Source organism: Miniopterus schreibersii, assembly GCF_964146895.1.
Source record: "Miniopterus schreibersii genome assembly, chromosome: 20".
Taxonomy (NCBI): Eukaryota; Metazoa; Chordata; class Mammalia; order Chiroptera; family Miniopteridae; genus Miniopterus; species Miniopterus schreibersii.
The window spans coordinates 6,183,382-6,205,029 of NC_138122.1; the positions used below are offsets into that span (position 1 = coordinate 6,183,382).

Consider the following 21,648-nt stretch of genomic DNA (forward strand, 5'->3'; position numbering starts at 1 on the left):
CATTAGCACAGCAGGTGACTGAATGCACCTTCTTCCCTCACAGACCCTCCCTATATCTCAAAAGCCAAGAACACCGGTGTCTCCGTGGGTCAGAAGGGCATCCTGAGCTGTGAAGCCTCTGCCGTGCCTACAGCGGAATTCCAGTGGTTCAAGGAAGACACCAGGTACCTGGGAGATGGAAACAGGGTGTGTCTGAGCAGGGCTGACAGGGTGTTTCCCACGTGGAATGAGATGGACAAATAAAAGGGGAAACCAAAATGCACTGCAGCCTTCTTTAAACGGAGCTACCTCTAGAACCAGAAACAGCAGCAACAGCAACACATGGAGAAAGCAGGGAAATGGGCAAAATGAGTTGAGAGTGTTTCCGAATCTGAGAGTAGCTGTACGCAGTCTCCGATGACTAGGAGGCAGTAAGCTTAGTCTTTGGAGCATGAGCGTCTTTCCCTTTTCCTCCTAATGGGAGCTGTGGTGCTTGTGGTTTGAGTTACAAGAGCTGGGTTAGTCAGAGGGAAGGGTGTTTGTGAGCAGGAAGACCTCCTTGTAGGGTTAACCGGTGGGATCTTAGTTCTTCCAGCGCCTTCTGTCTGCTATTTCACTCTGTTCCTAGAACCAGACCAGCAGTGCCTTCTCTATTACAGGCTAGCAACCGGCCTGGATGGCATGAGGATTGAGAGTAAAGGGCGCATATCCACTCTGACTTTCTTCAATGTTTCAGAGAAGGATTATGGGAATTATACTTGTGTGGCCACAAACAAGCTTGGGAACACCAATGCCAGCATCGCACTGTATGGTGAGTGCAGGAAGCCTGGGTGCAGTGGGCTCGGCCAAGTGAGGGGCTCGGGGGACTCAAGAGGGAGGAAGGCATGTTCTGCTTGGCCTATGTCCATCCATACTGCTCACCCCACCACCCTTAGGTACAAAATGCTTCTTCCTGTCATTCTCCTGGCATGTGATACAGTGATGCTTACAAGGTAATTGATATCTCCTGGTCTACTGAAAGGCAAGGTTTGCACCTTACAAAAGGGGTAAACCAAATTCTGACCCAAGTCGAATGGTGGTTGCCATAAAGAAAACAGAACCAGGGAACAGTTCACTTGTAGTGCTATACAAATGTCTGGTAGGTAAATTAGATGTAATTTTCAGATAACTTTTATAAGTAAGAGTCTATGATTTTGTGGGGTTATATTTATAGTTTTAAGCCAAGTCGACTGCTGCCATCATGATTCTCGTGCTGATTGCCATGTCATGTCCTCATTCATTGGATGAACAGAGCAGTCTTCTGAGCTCTCGTCAAGAGGACTGTTCTGTCCTCAGCTGGAGCATCAGGCCCTTCTCTGGAGGCCTTTCTCTCCCATGGGGATGGAGAGCTCTCCAGTGCCATGACGGCCTCACTTGGAAGCCCTCTCCTTCTCTCACCAAATCTTCCCACACTGCTGTGTCCATCTCCTTGTGCCATGTTTTACACCTAGGACCAGGGCCAGCTTGTTGTGAGATTTCTTGTGTGTATGTATTTGCTTATTTGCTGAGATTTGGTTAGAGGGAAGGATCTGGTGAGTAGAATGGAAAGGTATGCATTTTCCCATGTGCACATCAGACACCAAACAAGCTTTTGGCATTGACATTGACTAAACTATGTCCACCAACCATCTGAAATGTGTGATCTATGTCTTCTGTTTTCTCTCTGCATGGTGTGTGCATTGTGCTGTGTGTGTCTTAGAAATAAGCCCCTCATCAGCAGTGGCAGGTGGGTACAGCATGTTCCTTCCTTCCTCTGCCTGCCTGAATGCCTATGCGTTTGAATGTGAGTCTACTTCAAAGATAGGCTTGCCTGCTCCACCTCCCTGGTTGATTTCTCCCTAGTAGATAGAGTTCATGGACCTGGTTTGTACAGTTTAAGTAGCAAGCATGTAGACTATGATGGTTTTTACATGCACACATATGAATACCATTATATGTTTCAGGGAAAGGATTCCCTCTCCCCCTCCCCCCCCAAAATAAACTTATCCTTGGTGACCTTTAAAAAGGATGCACATTCTGCTATTTCTGCACAGAGCAGCACCAAGAGGAACCCCATCCAGAGACCAAATGGATTATCAGATTATTATCTTCGTGGGGAAGTCACTTTAGTATGAATGTTTTATACTTTCAGCCCAAGGCAAAAAGGGCTAAAGACACAATTCTAAAATCTTCATTTTAAAGTAGAAGTACTTGGAGTCATTAATACTAATAATAAAATCTAATGATTTCTAGACATCATGTTAGTATATGCAAGACAGGTTATTAACCCCATTTTAAAGATGAGTAGAAAGGAAGAATAAATAAAGAGGTTAAGCAACATTGAAGTACACATAGCTTGTGAATAGATATTGGGGCCCTCATTAGATGCTGGGTTTTACCCAGAAGACAAGTAGAGTGAGACATAAGCATATGCTCATCTGTTCAGATGAAGCAGCAGGTGGTGCTCAGCTCTGCTTCCAAAGGCAGAAACCCCACAGCCCTACTGTTCTATGATCACTCTCAGTCACATAGAAAGTGCTGACATTTGAATTTCCCACACCTGGAAGCAGCTTTGCAACTGTCACTCTTCACAGCTCTAGACAATCACAGGCTACTCACTCTGCCCACACTTTGAGGTCTACGACTGTTTATCCTTGGTATTGATAAAACCAAAAGGAAAGGGTGGGATTAGAGTGTTCAGCCACTGGCCCTGCTACCACCCCCTTAGATAGTGAGGTTGTCAGTGGCAGGAAATACGGTCAACAGAAGAATCCTAGGACTGACCACTAGATGATCCAGGCTTTTGTCCCTCTTTATCATTAACTAAGGATATAGGTGTGACATTGTCATTCAAATATATAATAACAACAGCAGATATATCTGGAGGTCTGAAGTCCAAAGGGAAGTCAGGAAGATCTATCACCTATTTTTCACGAGGGCTCTGTTTCTGGCTTGTAAATGGCTACTTTACCCTCATGTGGCTTTCCTCTGAGCATCTGTGGAGAGAGAGAGATAGAAAGATTGGAGATGGAGATGGAGATGGAGATGGAGATGGAGATGGAGATGGAGATGGAGATGGGGATGGGGATGGGGATGGGGATGGGGATGGGGATGGGGATGGAGATGGAGATGGAGATGGAGATGGAGATGGAGATGGAGATGGAGATGGAGATGGAGATGGAGATGGAGATGGAGATGGAGATGGAGATAGGGATGGAGATGGAGATAGGGATGGAGATGGGGATGGAGAGAGGGAGAGAGATGATTGCTCTTTGGTGTATCTTCTTATTAGGACACTAATCCTATTGAATCAGGTCCCTATCCTTATAAGCTCATTGAATCTTAATTGTTTTTTTATAGTCTCCATTTCCAAATACACACAGGGGAGTTAAGGCTTCAACGTATAAACTGGGGGAAGGGGGGCACAATTCAGTCCACAGAAAGGACATAGCTTTATATCCCAACTTGGCCAACCACATTCCAGCTAGTTCACCTTGCTGAGCCCTACTTTCCCCATATATGCTATTGGGATATTAATACCTGCCTTAAAAGGCTAGTGAAATCCTAAATAAAGTCATATATGTGAAGAGAGTCCCACAGATGCTATGTTTAGATGTGTGACTTTGACAACATGCAAAGACTACAGGCCTCAGTTTACTCAGCTAAAGTTGGGGTGCTCTTTCCTGGCCCACTGATTGTCATTATAAATTTTCAATAATATGATGTTCATCACAGAGATGTGGCAGACGGAAGACTGTTGTATAAATATAAGGTACTATAGTTAATGATGGTATTTGCCAGTGCTTCCCATGATGTAGCCCATCTTATCACTGCTTCTCTTGATAAGGCTTCCAGAATTATTGCTCAGGTGGACTTGTGCTTCCCTTTCCTCCAGAGTCTCTTGTCCACTTTTATTAATGCACCATCAGTCCCCATAACTCACCATATCTTGCTTCATTCTGTTAGTGTCTCCTCCCCTTTCAGCACCCCTTCCTGAAGGAAGCCTTCTCTGACCTCTAAGTGCAGATCAGTTCCCCATTACCCACCCTCTCACATCACACTTCTGAATGCTGCATTCAACATAGTGCGTTCGCCAGCCTTCATTCAACAAATGTTCATCAAGACCAGCGATGAGCCAGGCTGCTCTAAGTGATGAGATACAGTGGTGACACACAGATTGATGCCTATCTCTATAGACTTCACCTTCTAGTTGCAGTGTAATTTTTAATTCATTTATTTAGTTTGTTTTATCACAGATTTTTTTTCCCACTTCAGCCTATGTGCTCCATGAACATAGAGACCATGTCTGGCTTGATGCTGAAAACTTAACACAGTAGCTGGTTGGGAAATTTTTGTTGAATGAATGAGTGAGTGAGTGAGTGAGCATATGCAGAGACTGGAGGGATGTGTTGGTGATTCCAGGGACTGGAGTTCAGCTCAGGAATTAAATGTGACAGGACAGATAGGACCCACAAATCTTGAAGCATCTTTGAAGCCAGGTTCTGCTGCTTGCTCTGAATGGCTATGGGAAAGTCAATCTCGGTGAGCTCTGGGGTTTTTATCAGTGCAAGCATTTTTAATAAGATGTTCTCCATGGTCCCCACAAAGACTAATTCTCTGATACTGTGCCTGAGTGGCAATCACTTCAACACCATGTTAAAGTGATGTTGTCTAGTTGACAAACCTTTCCTGATGTCTAGGAATGCTCTTTCTAGTCCTCAATGCCCCATAATCATGACTAAGTATCACTAGCCACTTACTGCCTACAGGGCCACTAGACTGAGTGTTCTACATGTTTTACTTCATTCAGCGACTCTAGGACGTAAATGCTATATTTATCCCAATTTTACAGAGGAGGAATGTGAGAGGTTAGGCAGATTATTTAACTCGCACTGGCTTATAAATGCCTGAGTTGGAATTAACTCTATGTGTCCTGGTTCCACTGTCTCAGCTCTTTCTATTTCATTACAACACACAATACTTGGCAATCCATCACAGATTCTGGCAGATCACCTTCTAGATGGAACCCCATGTTAATAATCAGCCTGCTTAGACCTATTTTTCACACCAACATCTCCCCTCTTCTATCTAAATCTAAACCCATTATTTTAAAGGATAATTTTTACATTTATAATCCATGTACACATACTTCCAACACACACACACATACACACACACACACCACATTCCCAGGCATGCATTGGTGTTTGTCCTTGAGGACTGTAAGTTTCTTTTTTGGAGACCTTTGACTCTGCACTGAGAATCCACATCAACACACTCTCATAATAGACCTCTTACCCAAACACATCCCGCATATACTTCCTACCTACATGCGGAGAACAAAGAAAAATGAGATCAAAGCAATTTCAGAGAACAGAGAAGACATAGACAGTGGGGGCCATGGGTGGGGAGCGAGTTGAAACAGGAGGTGATCAGGTCAACTGTGAGAGGCAGTGTAGGTAGGTGGTAGATGCCCATAGGTGAATCAGTGTTTGGCATCGATATGAGAGGTTTGCTTCTTGAACACCAGTTACTGTCCCTTCAAAAGCCACACACAGGATAGGTGATATGGGCAGTGTGCCAACTCAAAGTGGCATTTCAGCCTGTGTACTTTCTTTATCCCCAGCAACTGCAGGGAGTGGAAAAGCAGCAGAATGGAAGGAACAGACCAGTACTAGGAGCAAGGAAAACTGGGTTCCGGTCCCCACCCTGCTAGAGACAAACTATGACTCCCTCTGCTCCATGGTTGTCTAGCAAAGATAAGAACAGGACATAGAGACTCCAGCTTACTTTTAGCTTTCTATGTCTCTCTTCTGAATTGAAAAAAAGAAAGAAAATATAGGGTGAGCAATAGATCTCCAAAACTACCATCCCTAACCTTGGAAGTGGTGGCAAGCACCTGTGTTACTGAAAAGAGGCTCGATCTGAGTATACGTCAGCTGTACTGAGCGGGGACAGCTCACCTGGATCCTGGAGCCTGACACCCGGACCACCTGCCAGCCTCTAGGCAGCAGGGGGATGACCAGGCTCAGCTTGATGCCCATGGCTCTGCCCCCTCAGAAGCCGGTCACTTTCCCTCCACTTGCCAACGCTTTTTGCCTCCACTGGGTCTTGAGCAAGAGGCCCCACCTCCTGTCCTTAGAGTGCAGAAAGGGAAGATTCGAGCCTGATCACATCCTTCCATCCACCCTGCGGAGGGGATGAGCTTAATGAGCCATATAAATGCTTGGATTACTGGAACCGCAGGAGAGGGGCCAGGAATGCAAACAAAGCCAGAAAGGAGGGGGAGCTGCAGAGAGAAAAACAGATTTCTCACACTTTATCTGTGAAATTGTAGCCATACAATTTAGTTACATTAAGAGTTAAGTATCAGGAATAGGGACAACTCATAGCAATCTTGTCATTGCAAATGAAAATGGCAAAAGACTCCAGTTAATGCAACATCTGGGCTCTGAGTTCTTTCCTCAGGCAGAGCCTCAGCCCCTCGGAGCAGCTAGACTGCAGCCTGCCTCAGCGGCCCCTGGAAACCATGAGGACAGAATCTACATTTTCTTTTGCTAATGGCCATTCCTCCAGAATAAATATACATACCAGGCTGGCCCTGCAAACCCAATTTTCTTCAACTCAAGCAGCACTGACTCACTCCTCTCATCTCCCACCCTCTGCTGATCTCCCCGTGCAACCCACTGGTCCTGTAGGCAGAGCTCAGAGCCCCTGCTTTACACCCCCCACCTCCACCAGGCACACTTCTGCTTCCCTCTGTCATAGTGTCCAAACAACCACACCTTTCCCCTAAGTGCCTCAGGTGATACCTGAGGACTGGCCCAGGAAGTGTGGGGATTCTCTCGAGCTTGTGCCCAGGAACCACCCTGCATTGCCTTTTCCCTTTACCTCCACCTCTGAAGGGGGGGCTCAGTGCTGGGGGCCTCCACTTCCTCCCAGTGCCTTGCACACCTCAGCCTGCCAGCTCTGCTCCCTCCTGACACCCAGCCTCATCTCAGTTCCAGACCTCCCTTTTGCCCCTAACACCCTACTTTGGCTTCTGTGATATGACCAGATGGTGACTTGCTTCTTACTGTTCTGTCTTAGTCTGATTCGAGCTCCTTCACCACCTGCCCCATAAGTCGGCCCAGGCACAGTGCCATGTGTCCAGCATCTTACAGAGCAGCCTCTTAGCCTGTGTTACACGCACTTCAGGTGCTTAAAATGCAGAGTCATGGACCCTGCCCCAGACCTGTTTAATCAAAATCTCCAGGGAAGGTCATGGGAATGTGTTTTTCAATCAAGTTCTCCCAGAGGATCTTATGCACCTTGAAGATCGATGGCCTCTGAGCAGTAGTCTGCTCACTCCTACATCTGTATCTCCAGTGCTCTCCTTAATTCTGAGTTTCACGCCACTCTCCCCACCTCAACAAACATCCCATAGGGGTCTCAACCTCCATCTCCCTCTCCCAGGCACCACTCTCCCTCAGATGTACGCCTTCTCTTTTCACCTGCACCCTCTTAGGAGAATCTCAACAGACATTTGATTTCCTCTTGGTCGTCTCTTACACCTCTTAGCCAGGGAGTCCTCGCCAGCTGGCCACAGGTCTCCCCTGAACAGCCGGCCCTCCCCCCATCCTCACTTGCACAGTGGCATGTGCCTGCCCTGAACAATTATAATTTCTCTTACCAGTGCCCTTGTCTTGGGAGATCCCTCTCTGATCCGCCACTGCAGGGGCAAGTGAACTTTCCAAATCTCAGGATAAACCTGCCCAGACCATGCTGAAACCCACCTACCAGCAGCCTGGCCTGGAGGGCTGTTCTGGCTCTGAGCCCCCCTACCCTCGTAGCTCCCAGCCCCCCTGCTGCCTCTGTGCACCCTTCAGGCCAGACCACACTGTGCCCCAGAACACCAGGCCCCATCCCTCATGTCGGCCTCTGCCCACGCTGCTGGGCCTCTTTCCACCCACCTGTCCACTTGCATTGAAGTACAAAGAAGAACCAAGTTCCCAACCTTGACAAACAAGTACACAGACAGTTACAACCGATTAATGGAATATAATAAGTGCTATGGGTGAGGCATGAAGGAACTACTAGCCATTAAGTGTCAGCCAGACATAGCTTTAGACAGCTGAGAACCAGCCCTTAGCGGCAGGCCGTGTTACCGTTTGCACTTCACAGAAGAGCCTGGAGCCCAGAGAATCTGATGATAGGCCTGAATTCCCACAGGCAGGAATTCGACCACAGAAGGAAGGGGCTGAGTTGGGCCAGTCCGGTCTAACCCCGCGATTCTTCCTGTACTGCTTGCAGTGTGTTGTAGGGTCATGGGTGGGAGGCTTTTGCCCTTTTTGCTGCCTGGTGGATGTATACTTACCCTTTACGGTTTTCCTTAGTGCCACCCCGTCCATAATGTATTCCTGAGCCCACTGAAAAATCACTCACTCACCTCTTGGGCTCCTGGGTGGCTTCCCTTCAGGCTGGTATTTTGTTTCTATTTTGTATGTGTTCTGTTTCCACACTTAAAGGATGTAGCCTGTCTCTTGCAGTGGTTATTGCCCAGGAAACTTTTGGGGAATTAATAAATATATCTTCCAGTCAATGGGGCATCCGTCGCAGCCTCTCTACAGTGCGACACTCTTCACGAGTCAAAGAAAAGCCCATACTCAAAAGGATTTGTAGTCTCCCCCCGGGGCAGCCAGATCATTATTTCTCTGTCACTTTCCTTTGCACCAACCTCCCAGTTCTAATTTGAAATTTAGGGTGTTTTTTCCCCCCCTGCAGGCCTTTCTTGTGAGCAAGACCATATCAGAAGTTCCAATTCACTGTTTAGAAAGATGTTCATCAAATGATTTCTTCTTGCAGAGACATCAAAGCTGCACATATTTGTCCAATTCCTGCTGATAACGTATATGATTTTACTTTCCAAATGCACAATTTAAATCCAGGTGGGAGGGGATGAGTCAGAGAGAAATACCATTGCTTTTGGCTGATGACAGCAGGGTAATCATTTGTATGTTCCCAAACCTGCAAAATGTCAACATATTAGAAAAAAATATGCAGACATTTCACATTTCATTTCTGATGAGGTTCCTTGTGGTTCTCGGCCCCCCATCTGAATCCCTGACATCTGGCTATAAGCCTCGGCGTTCAGAATTTAACACTGAGCGCCCAGGCTGTGCTGCTGTGAGCACACCCCCCAGAGCTCACGGCTCAGCACAGGCCACAGTCCCCTCTCTGTCAGGTTTGCGATGAGCTGACGGGTCTGAGTTGCCTTCTGATAGTCACCTAAACTTCTGTCTTGGTGGCTAGGACGAGACAGGGCCTGCGAGGGAAAACCAAAGATGGCCATCCTCATGCGCTGCTTTTCTCGCTGGCCTCCTCTGCTCGGCAAGGCCCGGCTCACCTTCCCTGCACAGCCACGCAGTGCCACCCCCTGCACTGTGACTAAAGACAGCGCCAGGGACGCCCCCTCGGAGGGGAGCGATGCGCCCTCGTCTGCCGAGCGGCTGAAAATGGGTTTAGGCTTCATCAACACGTGCAGTGTAGCCACCCTCTAATTAGATTTCCTTGCTCCTGTTTTAATCACCAGGAACATGATAATCTTTTTGGTTTCTCATTAGGAAGGTCATGGAGTTTGTATTCTTCCTTATAAAACCGACCCAAATTTCAGAACAGAACCGGGTCCTCCCGGACTTCAGATGCTTCACCGATCTCACTGGGCTGCCACCAAGTTCAACTTGCCTGTGGGATTTTTTTTTCTTTCTTTTTCCATGCGATCACACTACCACCTGCTATTTTAGCAGAATTACAGCTATGCGGCCTACTGTTGCTAAAGAACCATGCCATGTTTTTATTGCAATCATGGAAGGGAAAACTGGTGACACGTTTCAATACCTACATCGCTTGTAATGTATACCTAATTTTCAAGCTTGAAAACCTCTTATAAGGCAGGATCTCATCAGTAAGCTTCTATAATTTTTTTCTGGGAGCTTTGTGCTGAGCTCGGGCACTTTGATTTTCAACACCTGCTCCTCCAGAGGGTGATCAGCCCCCCTGAATGCATCAGCAGACTCAGTCCCAGGATCGCCAGGCCTGCAGGTTAAGTCTATGTTAAGCCCTCAACCAAGTTTGCTTTTTAAAAATCTAATGTTCAGTATGTGTAATTTATGTAATTTAACAGAACAACTAGCCTCTCTCAAGTGGACTTTATTTTATTTACTTGTGGGGTGTTTTTTTTTTTGTCTTTTTCTTAACATATTTCTCTTACCCCCGCCAATTTCCCTTGTGGCTATAACATCTTCCCTCCGGCCCAGAGAGCCTCAAAAATTGACCTCTGCCATTGACAGTTTCTGAAATTTATCTCTTGATCATTTCTAAGGCTCTCTATTGCTTCTTTCTGTGTGCTGAAGACTAACTTATTTTTGTCTGCATATCTGTCCCCACGGTATTTTGTCATTGTCATTCACAGTCTGTTTTGTGGCTTTGCAACATCTTTTAAGCTTTTATTTTCAAAGATGCTCAACTTTAGGCATGAAGTAAACAATTCATGTTTAGCACAGAAACGGAGGGACTAGAGTGAGGGGAACAGGCACGATTACATGTTCTTATTTTCAATTTACCCCTGAAAATTATTTAGTTGCACCTGATATTTGTAATAGCCATTCTAGCTAAATTAAATTATTGTTAACCATAAATAAAAATGTCTCCCATGTGGCACCTGCCCAGAGGTGGGCTTCTAAGTACACTGCTCACAGAATTGGCCTCCTCGGGAAGCTTTTATCCATGGTCGGCAGCCACCTCGAGTCTTTTCAGGAAGGGCCAGGGCTCTGGCTTGCTGGCCATGGCCAAGTTCACTTCCAGCTGGTGTTTGATAACTATCTTTGAAAACCTGCATTCCGCAGGGTCCCCACAAAAGATGCTATTCTAGGGATAAGCAATTATTCTTCTTCTGGTTCTAATTCACTTAATATTTATTCATCCTTTATTTTTAGTTAATGATCTTACACAGCATTTGAATTAATCTGTAGAGCAACCCTGCAAGGGTCGAGAAAACTATCCCTTCCCGTTCTATATATTAAAAACGTAATAACTGTTTCAGGGAAAGTGACTTCTTGTCCAAAACCATTCTGGTAGAGAGTAGCAGGGTTGGAATTCAAATTCATTTCTCTCTAATTCTTAAATTTAATCTTTTTAAGATTATCCAGTAGGAAGGATATTCCTGAGATGAAAGAGATTTTAGATTTTTTGTTCCAAATGTTTTCCTCTCAGAATCTGTGAGGGTTTAAAATATACTTATTTACTGTGTTCATTTGTTTATTGATTTAAACTAGCACAGAACATATTAAAGGGCCTAATGGAGTCCAAGCTTCATGAAGGCAGAAATTGTGTTTACATTTCTCTCTGAAAACAGAGCCTGGCACCTGGCAGGCTCCCAACAAACACCTATGGAGTGAACAGTTGTGCCTTTCCTTGCCACAGACCTTGCAGGCTGGTCCTTTGCCCTTGGACCTTGCCACAGACCTTGGCTTTAGACATCTCCCCTTGCCCTACTCAGTGCCCCACACCCTAATGACCTCTCTCAGCACCAATCCTCCATCTCACCTATCTCACCTCTGCACTTTCTCACCTACCAAAACCTCAGTTCAGGTTTAATGTACTTGGCAAATATCGAAGTGGAAGGTAGGCCATGTGGGGCCACCAGAGCAGCAGTGGCCAGAATCACATGATTGCTTTGTACCAAGCACTATTTAGATCACTCAAATCCTTTAATTATCCTGTAAACTTAGTATTTTACCCATTCTCAATGACAAAACTAAAATATTTTAAGATCACATAGCTCACAAACTGCAGAGTCAGGATTTAAACCAAAGTTGCCAGGATTAGTTGCATTTTTCCCGTGGTCAGTAACTTTACCCCAAAGGATGTTTAGGGCCACAAAGACAAGGCAGCGAGACTGGGTGGAGGGTGCAGATGCTCAGAAAACCTTCCTCCAGGGCCTTAGAAGATGTCTGCTCCACCTCTGCATCCGTGGACCCTGCTCCTTAGTCTTTATTTCAGTCCCATCTTTTCTTCTTGACCTTTACCCATGTGTACTTCAGGGTTAGTTTTCTGTAGAAAAGCACATGATTAAAAATCCGCCTCACATATTCAAATCTTGGATTCTAGGTTTGTTATAAGAGCTATCTTTCTTTACCTTTCTCCCTATTTCCATTTAAAAATGTAAATAACTAATAAGAGTGGAAACACCATTTGAATTTCTTACCCAGTTTATTGGAATTAAAACTAGTATTATCTTGGGTACCAGCTGCCTGGAGAAGTCTGTGCAGCTGGTATCTAAACAAATGACGATAGAGGAAAATAATACTCAACCTGACACCTGAAGGCGTGTGTTCAGTTCAGGCAAAGAGTTCCTCCAGTACCAAGTCCTCCCCTGCAACAGATTCTTTGAGCTAAAGTTTGCAAAGCCTCCTACCAGCCTAAGGAACCAAATGTGAGCCCCTACCAGCCTAAGGAACCAAATGTGAGCCCGCATGGTCATGCAACCACATCGAATAGTTAAATCGCAGCAGTCCTTCCATCACTTCTCTGCTAAAGCATCGGAGGCATTTGTCTGACCAGGTGAGTGGCCTGAGCAGACAGAAGCCCTATGGGAGAGACGCAGCCCAGATGCTTTCTTCCACTCGCAGTAGAATCAGGGTTACTGTACAGATGCAATTAAAGAACCAGTTCATTGCTGATGGATTTTGTCCCACACGCCTCCAACCTAGAGAGTGTATCAGAGAGTGGGCCACTCCCTTCTTGCTCTGAACAGACGTGAGAGCCCTCCTGTAGGGCCCCCCTCTAAACTGGTATTTGGCCCAGCTGCCAAATCTCCAGTGTGGCCAGGCTCTGAATGAGAAAAGCAATGCTAGCTTTAGTCTCCATCATGCTGGATTAGATTAACTCCTTGGCCAGGATAGCTCAGTCATCTCTCATTGACCGAAGGCACTTTGGCAGTAAATTGCCATGTTATATAATACTATAAATCAAGGCTCATTATGCGTTGAGGCTGCATAGAAAATGAGGTCACCGGGAAGGAAACCTTGGGGTCTAGGAATGTTTGTTCTCTTTGTTGCTACGTCAAGAGACTATGATATGTGGAGGTGAAAAAAGTCACAGTGGTGACGGTTTTGTATCAACTGGAAAAGGCCATCTGGCTGCTCACCAGCTGTCCCTTCTAGTACTAGACGCAGGGTTTCCACTTATACAATAGCTCAGAATGCAGGTAGAAGCATCTTAGAGGTCATCAACCCCAACCTCCTTTCATTCTGTAGATGGAAGAACCAAGATCAGGGAAAGGATGTACTCAGCTAGGGAGCAGCAGAGTCACACAGAGAAATTGGATCTCCCGGTTCCCAGTCCATTGTTCCTCTCACCACATGGTGCTGTGGTTCCTGGGAAACATGCATAAAGGATGATTTTCCATAGAAAGGAAGTAGAGTTGGAATTATTAAGGGCACAGACTCTATAGATAGAGTGACTCAATTCTAACCCAACTCTAGGTGTATAAGTTGTATAACCATAGTCAAAGTACTTAACTGCTCTGTTCTTTAGTTTCGCCATTAATATAATGGGAATATCAATGGTACATAGCACAGTGGGCTTTTTAAAGATTAAATGAGCTAATAACTATTTAGTATTTAGAATCATACTTGTCACACGAAGTGCACAATATGAATGTATGTTATTATTATGATCCTAAGCAAACTGAGCACCCTTTAAACCCAGTAAGTCACCTTCCTGGTTCCTACTCTTTGGAACATTCAACTGAAGCTGCCCTGTGGCTCTAACCCCTGCCGATCCGCGCTGAGCATCTATGTCAGCCGCCACGTCCCAGGAGAGACACGCATTGCTCTCTATGAGGCCACCTTGTTTTCTCTCATTCCTCACCCTTTTATGCTTTGCTTTCTTATATACGTAACTCTTTGTGTCAGCACCATGCGACCTTGTGCTGTAGCGTGACGTCACAGAAATGCTGAAGTCCACCATGGAAGCTGGAATAAAGTTATTCTTACAATAAGACTTCTGTCTCTCTAGAGTAGAGCTTATTAGAGCTTCAACAGTCTCTTAATATCAACACAATGAATTAGATAAAGACACAGGTGTACCGCACAGTGGTTAAACATTTAAAGAGACACTGGTTTTACAAATCTATATTGCTCATTTCTTAATAAACTCACTGGAAAACCTAAATTATTCATTCTTTTTAGAAGACAATATAGAAAATTACCTTGAACTTTAACTTGGATATTTTCCAACTCAGTACATTTGTAGGCCAGCATGGTTCCTTAGGATATATATCAGGACTGATGGAGGCCCCAGTGTCAGGCTGCTTTCCATAAATATTTATGGAGTCTCCATAGAGATTGTAGCCCTGAGCTAGAGACTTTATCCTGCCCTTGTCTATGGATATTCTATAAAAAAAACCAAAAAACTGCAGAGAAATATGAGCCAGACTCTCAAGCTATCATGTAAAAATGAATTTTTAGTCAATAAGAGAATTACATACTTTATTTCCTCTTAATTTAGCCAATTAAGAGAGTAATTGTAAATCAGAGGAAGAAAAGTTATCCATGTTGAAATTCCTGATGTTCAAACAGCTGATGCTCAGTGAGACACCTATACTTTCCCAAGCAAAGTTTAGCATCAGTCTCTTCCTAGGCAGACACAGATCCACACGAAGGGGTTGACAAGCTAAATGATTGGGTCCTGTCTGAGAAGACCCTGCACCACCTCTGCTTATTAAAGTAGCCATGCTCATTTCCAATAAGCCAATTTTCTTCTAAAAAGGCAGGGTAGTACTGGCTTGAAAAGGTAGAAGAGGCACCCTCGCCTTATTTGCAACTCCTTCCCTTTGCCACAGGCCTTGTAGGAATGTCTGCTGATGGCTTCTAATCCCTTGGCTTGTACTTGCTTTGCTTTCCCTGGAACACTCCGCTTGCTAGCTACTGGTCTTAATTATGACCTTAAATTCCTACGGCTTGCCAATAGCAGTGAAGGAGGGGCACAGAGGCAGTTAGCCACAGACACATCTGCCCTGGGCCTTTTGAACTGGCTAGAACAATCCCATCCATGTGGTTTGTCTTGTCAAGGACAGCAGATGAAAGGAAAGGGGTAGCACTTGCGATTCTATGGACTTATTCAACGGGGCCTGAATGAGCCACTGGGGCTGCGGAAAGGGCCAGAAGGAGGGAAGAAGAAAGAGCGAGCTACAGGGAGAACTCCTTCAGGCCGAGTCATTAGCTGGCAGTTTGGACTTGAAAGGCTGAGTCTTCTTTGTTCCTTTTGAAGAGGCACCAGTGACTGATAAACCCAGTTATCATCTTTAAAACCTTAGTGTTCTTCCTCAGCTGCTTCAGGAGGGCCCGCCACAATAGCTGAGTCACACAGGACGGGCCGTCTGCCACGTCAGCCCCTACACTCCTGCTGCTCACAAGAAGTTTCTATCCCTCCCAATCCCCCTCCCTGTTCTCTCCGCCCTGGACTCTCTCATGCACACCATGGCCATCCTTTCCTCTCATCCTGATCTAACCAGGATGCTCCCTCCAAAGACAGAACACAGTTAGCGTATTGCTTAGGAAACAGCCATCAGGTCCTGCCGTACCATTTAGCCCTGTCTACAGCCCTAACTTTCTAGCCCATAAGCCCAACTGACTGTCACCTTCTCCCTCCATCCCCTTTTTTTAAACCCCATCTTTCAGAGCAGGCTGTAGTGGTCAAGCCATCCCCCTGAGTTGCCCCTTTGAGTTTCTAAATACTCCCCACAGCACTTTCCATTTGTCCAGACTTAGAAGGGTCAGGGGAGGGGGTTAAAGGTGGGGGAATGTTCACAAAGAAGCATGTCTATATATTTACTCATCGATAAGTATCGATAAGTACCTTTGGGTACATGCTAATGGCTCTGTCTCTCTTTCCCTTACACAGGGCCTGGAGCAGTCATTGATGGTGTAAACTCGGCCTCTAGAGCGCTGGCTTGTCTCTGGCTCTCAGGGACCCTCTTTGCCCACTTCTTCATCAAGTTTTGATAAGAAACCATAGGTTCTCTGAGCAACGCCTGCTTCTCCATATCACAGACTTTAATCTACACTGCGGAGGGCAAACCAGTTTGGGCTTCTTTTGTTTCTTTGTTTCTGATATTCTTCTTGATTTTTTTTTTATTTTTTATTTCTGGGTTTTGTTTGTTTACTTGATTTTTATTTTTTTATTTTTACAGTTTAAATGAGTGGGGTTGGGAGAGGGGTGGGCAGGGTTCTACCATGTGTAGGATGATCATTCATTGGTGTGTCCAAAAATGGAATGTGTTCCTGCTACCTTGGCCCTTCCCTTTCCTCTGCTTCCCTCCCCATCATCATCACCACCTACCGCTCCTGTCCCACATACCAAAACATGAGCTCCATTTGGGGGAAAACGTGCCTCATGATAAACACCCTGAAGACACAACTTGACTTTAATGTAGTGCACAGCAAGACTTGTATCCAAGTGTCCTATTATCTGTGTCTTTTAAGCTTTGGACCATTTTCCAGATTATAATGTATATATCCCTCTCTCCACGTTTATTATTACCTAATTACTTTAGGGTTCACATCCTTTCTTTCTGGGAACTTAGCATATCCACACCTATATGGAGACGTATTATAAATAACCTTGCCATCTCCTCTAGCCACTCTGCTCTATTTGCGTTTCTCACCAGCCACAAGGATTAGAGCCTCAAAGCTATTCACTCAACCCAACACTAAAAATGTAGAAGTCAAATGACCAAAAAGGGGGTAGGCATTTTGAGGATAGTATTTCCCTTTTAAAAATGCTGTCCGACTCATAAAAAATGATGCATAGATGGCTGGTTGTTTAGGTTTTATTAAGCTATCTATCAAAGTAATCATACAGTTATCCATCTACTCAATTGTCTGATTTTCCTCTCCATTCAATTATCTGCCCACCCATCTTCCTCTCTAGCGATCTATTTACTCCACTTATCAATCTATCAATGTAATTTTCTAACACTTCTTTCTATTTCTTCCCTCACTACTCACTATCAATTCATCACCATATTAATGTCTAATCATATTGTGTCTATTCAACTGTATTCATTTCTCCCCCGCCTTCAGCAGACATTGGCATCTTCAGAATTACCTATCAGCTTCTCATGTGAGAGCCAATGCTCTCACAGGCTAACAACATAGAAAAGCAATATGTCATGGACTCTTTGGAATGTGGTAGCCCATCTACCCAAGGTAGATGCTGTTAACGGATGGACCAAAGTCGAATTCTAATGATTGTCACTCATTATTCCCAGAAGAGACTGTTTCCAAAAACATCTTCTTAGGAAGCAGATTGACCCTGGAGGAGCCTTGATTAGTCCTGTATTTTTCGATTTTCACACTTGAAGGACCAAGGTGCCAACCTTCAGGCTTCTCCCTGCCTTTCAAGAAAGCGTATGTCAGGAACCTATGGATTTACCCCATGGCTGGCTTTTCTTAATAGCAAGAACAAAGAAGTGAAAACACATCTGCCTGTGGAATGTGAAGAGATCAGTCCACATGTCTGAGCGCGATGACTTCGGCTATTGTCTCCTCTCTGCTCCAGTCTTCGTTTAATCTGCCTGAAAAACCATCCAGTAAAAAGCTGATGAAGTCAATTACATGGTGGGTGTGTTGACAACTCTGGCGTTTGTATCAGGAAGCTCTTCTGAGCTGAGGAGGGCACTTGAGCAACTGACTTAATTTCCAAGCACTTGATTAACACAACACTGCAAACAGAGGGGGAAAGTGTGAGCGACTCACAGTTCCCTCTGCCACAGGCTTCCTCTCCACTGGCTGTGGGGAGAACACCCTCAGCTCTCCGTCTTCAACCAGACCCAGCACATAAACAGGAGCTGACCTGACCTTTCTGCATCACCTCCTGGGACAGGAAGGACTCACCAGCAAAGATGCCTGTGACCCAAAGCATGGCACTGAGAACACAGGAGGCCGTGCTCCTCCTCTGCGCTGCAGGGACGGTCCTACCGAGAGGGAGAGAGAGGAGCGTAAACGATGACTGTCCCCCAGACCTGCCCTGCTCCAGCTGGGAAACTCTTCCAGGAAAATATTAAACAATAAACATGTGTGTGGCTATATGCATATATAAAATGCAAACCTAGGCTGCCTTGGCATACAAAAAGCCAGGCACTTTCATAAGAGTTAGAGCTGGTGCAAGTGAAATTAATATTACATTTGCCAGCTGTAAACAGACATCTGCATTTCCTATTGAGCCACCAGGAGCCAGATTCTGGGAACATAAATGATGTGCCAAAAGCAGTGTATTGATTCCAAGTTCCAGGGACAATGATGAGCTGGCGTAAAGTCATAATTAAAAGTTGGACATCAGCGTTTCGGATCTGTCACCACGTTCAGCACCTGGAGTTGGGCTGGTCTCAGACACTGTATGAGAATTAAATGGGTCATTGGAGAGCTCTACTGATAATAAATTTGATGATACTTGGAGTAAAGTAAGTGTGGAGGCCGTGGAGAGTTGGTGGTTTTGGAGAACAGTGTTCTTAAAATGGACAAGCTGCACTTGCTCTTCAGTCCGAGGCTTGTTCTCGAGGAGGGGTCCATCTTCCTTTGTCCAGGAGGATCCCCAGGACCCTTGGAGCACAGGGAGGCTGGGGCTCAGAGTCACTGAGAAACTCCACACTGCCCACTCCCACTGGATACCATGAAGCACCTCTGCTGGTTGCCTATTCCAGCCTTTCAGAGGAGGAGAAACCTACAGCCTGTCTTCATCTGCCTGGGATAAAGCAAACCAAGTAAATGAGACCCAAGGAAACTGGGCGCTGGGAAAGAAAATTGCTCTTGTTTACAACAGACCTCCCCAGCTTCTGCGTTGTCGGGTTACTTTGGAGGGGATGGCTCCATATGATAGTAGCTCCTCCCCAACTTTCTGAAGCTACAAAGCAGTAAATGCTCACTAAAGACAATGTCCACACTTACACATGCTCTTTCAACCCTACACGTGGAGGGTGGATGGATAAGGCCTGCTGGGTACATTTGTTTCAAGGCGTCAGTTGTGAGGGTGGGGTAGGGGCCAAGGGGGAAAGAACAAACAAGTCTCTGAGCAACCAATAGCTCTTCACGGGTTTTCCGCAGAAAGAAAACCATATAGTGCTTATCAGGAGATTAGGTGAGAGGAATTCCGAAACCCTTCTCCTTCCCCAAGCGAAGTTGATACGGACGTCCACCAAAGTAATGCCGACGAAAGTGCTGGTGTTAAGACTCCGGCCAAGCTCGTTTTTTTTTAGAAGTTTAATGTCAAGTGCCTGATGTAGTCACCTGCGCGTCTAAGCAAGTGCGTTTAGTTGTTCTCATTCCTGTTTTAACTGGAGGAGAGGAGACATACGAGAGGAAGGTGGTGAACACATGCACATGTTGTATGCAGAGAGCACTGTGCACGGTTGTTCTGCTTCCACTGTGCTCAGCTGGACAGAAGGAAAGGTAAGGCTTTGTATCCGCTGAACCGGGGCCTCATACTAGATGATACGCTTCCCAGGTCGGGCCTGGGTGGAAAGTGTGCTCTGGACTCTAGAAACTCCACAAGCAAGGATGAACTTAAGGATCTGTTTCTGCATCAATCCAGTTACCTTGCACTCAGCATGGAAGAGTTAGCAAGTTCTACTTCTGTCAAAAGAACTCTTTCGTGAAAAGTGTAGAGAACCTCAAGGTGGGCAGTGGATCCAAAGAGAGCTTATCACTGTCCCGCATCAGGAGTGGCTGTAAATGGAATAGCCTTGTTTTGGCCGGTGCATCCAGTGCCACTGAGATTGTCTTCTCTGTAGTTGCTGATGTGGCCATCAGCCCCATCAGCAGGAGGATGGGAGAAATGGCTCAAGGTGAGGAGAGCTATGGGGTGGGGTCATCTTTCCCAATTTCACTCTGTGTCTTCACCAGAGAAAAAAGTGGCTTTGCAACACCTGGAACCAGCTCCCCATTCTCCCTCTCTACCCCCACCCCCAAAGAAAACAATACACAAATTTTTAACTTTTTTTAAAGAGCAAAGTTTAATTTATTTTGGAATTAGGGGAAGCAGCATAAAATTTTTCTTCTTGGGAAATTTATTTATTTTTAATTTTTTTTGTCCAACAAGGAGGATCTTTCTTTCATTTTGCACAAGACCTATTCCTAGAAATGCTTACACCCAATCGCCTACCCTCATACTATCCAAAGTGTCCCTGCCTTTTACTTCTGAAGACAAATAAGTTTGCGCAGTTGCAGTAAAACTTCACAGGTGTGTAACTAGGAAGGCATCATTTCAAAAAGACACCATATGATGAGAACTCCTAATGATCACTAAAAGGAAACAAATAAAAATGCCAGTCTCATTTCCCTCATTTCTTATTTAAGAGAAGGGAAGTAAATGAAAGGAAGAAGAGAGAGATTTGCAATTAGAAAATGTGGCTAAAAGAGCTGAACGAGTGCAATTTAGCCTTCAGGTGCAGAACGCTAGGAGTCCAAAGGAGAGCGGGGTGGACTCAATTAGACGTGATTGTCTTCATCCTGAAAGTAGTCGGTTAAACCTGATTTCCAGTATTTTGAAAGATTCCTTTTTGTTTCTTTCAAAGGTGCCCTTTGGTAGGCACGCAGTTGCTCCGGTTGGTCCACACCACTGAGTGCAGAAAGAAAGATTGTGAACCTTCTACTCTTCTTTCTTGGCCACATTCTCTGCTACCGGCAGATTTATAAGGACATCAATAATAGCAATGATAAGTAATAATAGCTGCCCTTGCATTAGTTAGAGGGAGCATTTTTAATCATTCAGAAACTTTTGTGACATGTACAGTGCAGTTGTGAGGAATGTGTGCGTGTACGAAAATGTATCTGTCCAAGTTCAGAGTCCTCTAGATTAAAAAATTATGGCTTATCAATAGTGCCGTCATCGCTGTGTCAGACAATGGGTGTGCCCATCCTCCCAATTATCCTTAGAACAAATCTATGTGCAAATGCTTTAAAAATCTATCACATGATACAAGAGTATGGCTTTGTCAGCCTCCTAGAGTTCTTCCTTTCTTTAATTTTCTTCCGTATTTTTTTTCCTTAAAAATCGATGAAGACTTGATTTCTGTCAATAATTGTATTAAGGGTGAAAGTACTACCTGAATTTTGTGCATGTTACATTGTAGTTGTAACCTTTTCTAATTCAGGATGAACACGAGATGGTTGTGATTGTGCAGTGTATCAATAAAGTTCAAAGAAATTTGTAATTTTGGGGGGGCTTTTTATTAGGATATATCATTGAGCATTCAGGAATGGAGAAAAGGGAAGCAGACTCTGCTACTCTCATATGTGTGGTTTAGGCTTTGGGGAGTAGATGCAATCAGAAATGCATCTACCCTTCTCTCTCCTCTCCTCTCCTCTCCTCTCCTCTCCTCTCCTCTCCTCTCCTCTCCTCTCCTCTCCTCTCCTCTCCTCTCCTCTCCTCTCCTCTCCTCTCCTCTCCTCTCCTCTCCTCTCCTCTCCTCTCCTCTCCTCTCCTCTCCTCTCCTCTCCTCCCCTCCCCTCCCCTCCCCTCCCCTCCCCTCCCCTCCCCTCCCCTCCCCTCCCCTCCCCTCCCCTCCTCTCCTCTCCTCTCCTCTCCCACATACACACACACATAGCATAG

At 45.3% G+C, this 21,648-nt stretch overlaps 1 protein-coding gene across 6 annotated transcripts in view; it reads left to right on the top strand.

Moving 5' to 3' along the window:
• Positions 1-21,248, top strand: part of OPCML (opioid binding protein/cell adhesion molecule like) — a 1,023,398-nt gene extending 1,002,150 nt beyond the window's left edge. For 4 of the 6 annotated variants that reach the window (XM_081122824.1, XM_081122825.1, XM_081122823.1 and 1 more), the window contains 3 exons: positions 44-164; positions 639-790; positions 15,943-21,248. In XM_081122824.1, the coding sequence (XP_080978950.1) occupies positions 44-164; positions 639-790; positions 15,943-16,043 (374 nt within the window). In that variant the 3' untranslated portion in view covers positions 16,044-21,248. The remainder of the gene's footprint in view (positions 1-43; positions 165-638; positions 791-15,942) is intronic. The other 2 variants (XR_013997786.1, XR_013997787.1) reach the window with 1 other exon arrangement.
• Positions 21,249-21,648: the final 400 nt, after the last annotated feature.